At 31.4% G+C, this 5,394-nt stretch overlaps 1 protein-coding gene across 1 annotated transcript; it reads left to right on the forward strand.

Moving 5' to 3' along the window:
* The first annotated feature begins 2,522 nt into the window (after positions 1-2,522).
* LOC123562607 (uncharacterized) lies at positions 2,523-4,796 on the forward strand. The gene is made up of 2 exons (XM_045355231.2): positions 2,523-3,072; positions 3,820-4,796. The coding sequence occupies exons 1-2, from the start codon at positions 2,948-2,950 to the stop codon at positions 4,079-4,081; spliced, it is 387 nt and encodes a 128-aa protein (XP_045211166.2). The 5' UTR covers positions 2,523-2,947; the 3' UTR covers positions 4,082-4,796.
* The last annotated feature ends 598 nt before the right edge of the window (positions 4,797-5,394 follow it).

Genomic DNA, 5,394 nt, shown 5'->3' on the forward strand with positions numbered 1-5,394 from the left:
ACAAATCTCCAGCTTGTAAAGCTTGCCAGGTATCTAATATAATGATTTATCTATATCAGCTTGCAATGTTCTTTTCAAATAGCACAAAATTTGTAATTTCTACATCCATAATAACATAATGTGACGTCCGATTGTTACAAACAATTCTATTTTATTGTTTGCCTATCAACAAAAATTATTCTTATAGTATAACGTCGCCTATTATAGAGACCAAATGCATTTCTTTTTAAATCACTCGCCCGCATTGGTCATTTATGAGAATATAAAACAGAAAAAGCAGAAAAAATATTCCTGATGAGTATTAGTAAAACTGACAAACGGCTTTATTGTCTCAGTTTTTCATGTTTCATGTACAATACACCACCATGTATATTTACATGTTTTGATGTTGGTAACGTATTATTTGCTTTGTCATTGTCCAAATGCGTTTTAAACAACAACACAAAACGTTTAAATACTTAAAAACAAGAAAGTGTGTTTAAGACAAAAACAAAATATTTATTGCGACGTTTTAAAGGAACAAAAGTTCATAGCAATGATAATCATTTATTTAAAGCTCCAAAGACGTTTTAATTAAATGCAGAATATTCATGAAGAAAAGTATTCATTGTTCAAAAGCTGAAGTATCAGTTAAGCATGAATTATATAGCTAGGAATGGTTTCATCTATACATCCATTGCCTTTCTGCTGATAACACTTTTGTAGATTTACAATGAAATGACTGAAATATAATGATGAATTACCTCAAAACTTCAGTATGAAATTAACAAAGATAATTCCAATGGTACAGAACTAATATATATGTGAAAGTTACATTGAAAAAGACAAATTTTAAAAATGTTTTTCCAAAAGCATTCGAAATATGCATCTTTTTATCAAAATATAATAGGAATCTATAAATCTAATTTTTCCCTATATGAACGATGAGTTGCCTTACCAATACGTGTACAAAATTGGTAAAACATTGTTAAAGTTCCGAAAAGACATAAAAATAAAAGAAATTCGTTTTTTTTCTTTTTTTACATCATGATATCTTTTACTCGTGGGCATCATATATTTAGTTTTGGATTTGGTGATCACTCGTTTAAAGATATTTTGATCTTTCAAGGAAACAAATTTCCTCTTTAAATTTTTAAAATTCTATACAAAGTATGAAATGCAACGAAGCTGAAAAGCAAATGTTCTCGTAACACCACGTGTTAGCACACAGCGAGTTTTATAGCCTTTAACAACACCAAACATGTTCAATTAAAAAAATTCAAGGACATGGGCATGCGCATACGCCCAGAAACGTGCACGCTTATTTTGACAGACAAAGGAAAAACGATTTATCTGTTTAACGTTATATTTGCAAATACTTTCCCCCAATTTCAAATCCTGTTTAAATAGATATATAAACAGATGCAAACAATTTTGAGTTAATCTGAACCTACCAAGTGACTATTACATGTCAGTAAGAAAAGGTAAGTTTACGATTCACAAATTTACTTAAACTAATGGTTGGCTTGAGAAAAGTTTGATAACAAAAGCTGTTTTTTTTTTTTGTTTTTTTTTTATTATTATTTTATTTAACATTATTCTTTTTTACTTCAAATAAAAGAAATCAATGTTAATTATGGTTTGACAAACTTTTTCATTAATTAATTGTACTATTTATCTAAAATAAGTAGTATCAGTTAGACAATAAACATAAAACGTTCAAATTTGAAATTGTCGTTTGAAAAAAAACCCCAGAAAATTCTGAAGTAAAGTTTGAAGTTTAGGACAAGAAATCATAGATGACCTTATGAAACATTAAACGTCGAATAGTTTTAGAAAGTAGAAATTGCACCCTGTGTCAAAGTAATACGAGGTTAATGTCAGTTTTGATTGTAATGCATTTCTCTGTTAAGAAAAAGAATGCATTAGACCAGCATATCATTAGAGAACAAATGTGGTAATATGGAATTTAAATGAATCTGAATTATATTGGACAAGAAAAGAAAACAAACCTGTTGTTGAAAATATATATATATATATATAAACTAAAATATGTCTTCTATTATAGTAATACTCTCCCGCATTTAATTTGGAAATATGTACGTAGACTTTATATTAATTTTATTTCACTGCCATTCATTATGCTGCCATTGATATGAACTTAGTAAAGGAAATAAAGGTTTGAATGTTAATCCATTGTTGTTCAAGTATTTGCTACAAAGATAGCATTTGTGATAATATTATTAAGCCAGTCCGGATGCCGAGGGCCGCGAGTCGAAACGACTGCCCGACGACAGATGTGAAGAGCAATACGAAATCAGTTGCTTACTTCTAATTAAGAAATAATAAGTTCCCAATCGTGGTTTATCGTAGAATTTATGCTAGAATATATCAGAAGGCGTAGCTTGAGTGATCATTGTTTGCTAGAACGAAATACTGTTATCTACGTAAATGCACTTTGGAACTTGCTATTTCGATTCTAACACGACGTACTAGTATCAACAGTGTTATGGTAACTACTTTTTACAACCGTGCTACGCACATGGATCGGATGACGTCACTGCACGCGCATGGGTTATCGCAAAATAACCGTTGACTGATGTTCTTCTATGTGTATATAGGTTATTTGCTGGTCGTGTTAGAATTTCAGTTATTCATTTTGCAATACTGTATAAACGATTTTGATATGATAACTCTTACGTAGACAAGGTTGTGTCAGTATTGCTCCAGCCTAACGTAACAATCCAAATGGTTAGATATAGAATCTGGCCCTGTTTTCTTGTTGGCTCTGTTTCTCTCATAGTGTCACTGTTGGATTTTGTACTTGTTTGTTCTGTTTCATGTTTAATTTATTGCATAGGTGTTTGTTATCTGCATATGTTTTATGTAATGGCAATAAAAGCACAACAGTGTTTTCTTTAATATTCTCTAAGCCATTGACTCTTTTACAGAGAGTTCTATTACAAAAATGACGAAGATATGGTTGGTGTTGTTAATTACAATTATTGTTCCGTTTGTTTCGGCGGCAGAAAAGAAAACATTAGGAGCGACTTCTTGTAGGGCGCCAGTTAATCAGTACGGAGACGTGTGCTAGTAAGTGTTCTCCTTTAACAATGTAATTACAATTATTCAATTATATACTTAAACTCTTTAGATTAACCGAATGTAAAGTTTAAGATTTGATTTAAGAGATCATAACAGAATATAAACTTTATTCATTATTCATTTTTTTCTAGGACTTAAAGTTCAGATGATTGATTTTTATGTTAACCTTTAATTTTAAATATATTGCCTTTGTCAATGCAAGTTGTCGTCAGATTTAAGAACGACCAAAAACCATTTAAATTACTATTATGTAGAACACTCGTGAAAATCCTGCTGTAAAAAACTGCATTACTTCTCACTATAAAGCTATGCCTTACTAATTTAAAAAGTAGAATTACAAACACAGAATTAATTTTGCATTTTGTATGAATAATTATTATCTGACACTACATAACTGAAATTTCAAATGTAAGAAATGTCTGTTTGAGCTGAAGCACTGATGCACAAGGTGCAACACGGATTGCAATTGGATAACAAATCGTAATAATACATTGCTTGTTATAGAAAACTGCTGAATATGTCAGTAAAATATAATCGCGATAAATGTATTTTACACTTCTTTGATATTATATACAATTTAATTTCTAGTGTTGTTTCTGTCCGAATCCATATCCGCCAGCAAAATTTTTAGTTTTCCTTCATGGTATTATGTAATCTTGTAGAGTTTAAGATAGTTCTTCATGTATTGATGATTTTACGTTTTCTACTTTTTGTTTAAACTGTTTCTACACGTAGCTCAGATACCAGCAGTGTTCCACAACAACCAGGAGCAACACTTCGATATGACATAACTGTACGTGGGAAATTAGAGATATGTTGTAAAGTTTACACATGCTCGCGATACTTCTGCTCTATGAAGTACATTGGGTGTGGTCGTCAGACATGGAGCTCCTCAAATCTTCCTTGGGAAAAAGACAGTATAGAGACGCCAAGAATGCAATGCAAGGCATCGGAGGATCGCTGGACCATTCATTACAGCTATAAAACTACACATTAAGCTGCCACGTGGTTAAATGCTGTTACAAATATAAAACTATTTAGTAATACGAAGCTGTCGCTGGATAATATATAACAACAACAACAATAAAACATTTATAATTAATTATAACTATAAATAATTCTACCAAGTAATTTGAAAATAAAACTACTTCTTTTCATATAGATTTTTATTATATCAATGTTGTATATATGGCTTGTGTAACGCGATTTATTATATACCTATATAAATTCTGTAAAAATATCGGCTTGTATTTCACAATTAAATATGTACAGGTAGAAAAAAGTAGCTTTTGTGTTGTATGCTGTCGGACTTTCATTAATATGCATGACCTGACACAGTTCTATTAATAGCACACATAAAAACTTCACATAGATCCATTTTAATATATAAACATTGAAGATTTCGTTCAATAACAGAACAACAAACAAAAAGATAGATGAATATAATAAAATGGGTCATTATAACAGTAGCCAGACCTGGTATTTTGTATTCAGCTCTCGTTGATTTTGCAAGGTCGGATCACACTCGGAGCTTACGCGCCTCGTGAGAGCCGATCTGGCAAGAAATCACTTGAGCGGAATACAGCATCCCAGATCGAGCTACTGTTATAATAACCCTATTATATCATAGTGGATAAGAAACCCTATTTAATTAAACACTTTACATATTGTTCATGCAACGGATAATAAAGCTGTTAATCTGAAATAAAATAAACCGGAAGTATCCTAATTTGCAAAACATGAGTTGTTGTTTTAAAGATAAGCAGTAGCCATTATTGAATTTTGGAATTGTTACCAACCATCCTAGAAAATATTTAGTGACAGTTTGAGTTTTTGGGTAGGGGGAAAGTGGTCTTTTTGATCAAACAAACTCCACTTATTTCAGTGCAATGTGATTTACAAAAAAAAATGATATGTTTGTCCTTAAGCCTAACACGACATAAAATCTACTGACCCGTCATAGAAATAGAGGGGATAACTACGTTACATCGTTTAAAACCAGCTGAAGTGCTAGCATGTTCCTTGAGGTAAAACATAAATTATGTTTCAAGCTTCATTGTGTGTATTACTTTGTTATTGGACTTTGCCCCTGGTTAAGCTACAAACTATGAATGAGGCCATACATCTTAAACGAAAGCTTGAGAAGAATTGACGGAAAACAAAATTTACAACCAATTATCAGATTTGCAAACATCAATGTACTCGGGAGAATAAGCTTCTCATATTGTATTTATTGAATCTGATAAGGTAAAGTGATTAAGCCATGCACGTAAAGGCTTGTGTAAGATACGAAGACAGTGGTTATGCACC

This window comes from Mercenaria mercenaria, chromosome 2 (assembly GCF_021730395.1).
Source record: "Mercenaria mercenaria strain notata chromosome 2, MADL_Memer_1, whole genome shotgun sequence".
Classification (NCBI taxonomy): Eukaryota; Metazoa; Mollusca; class Bivalvia; order Venerida; family Veneridae; genus Mercenaria; species Mercenaria mercenaria.

Coding starts and splice junctions, on each gene's coding strand:
- LOC123562607 (XM_045355231.2), top strand. CDS start 2,948: ATGACGAAGATATGGTTGGTGTTGTTAATTACAATTATTGTTCCGTTT. Junction 3,073..3,819: donor CAGTACGGAGACGTGTGCTA/GTAAGTGTTCTC, acceptor TTCTACACGTAG/CTCAGATACCAGCAGTGTTC.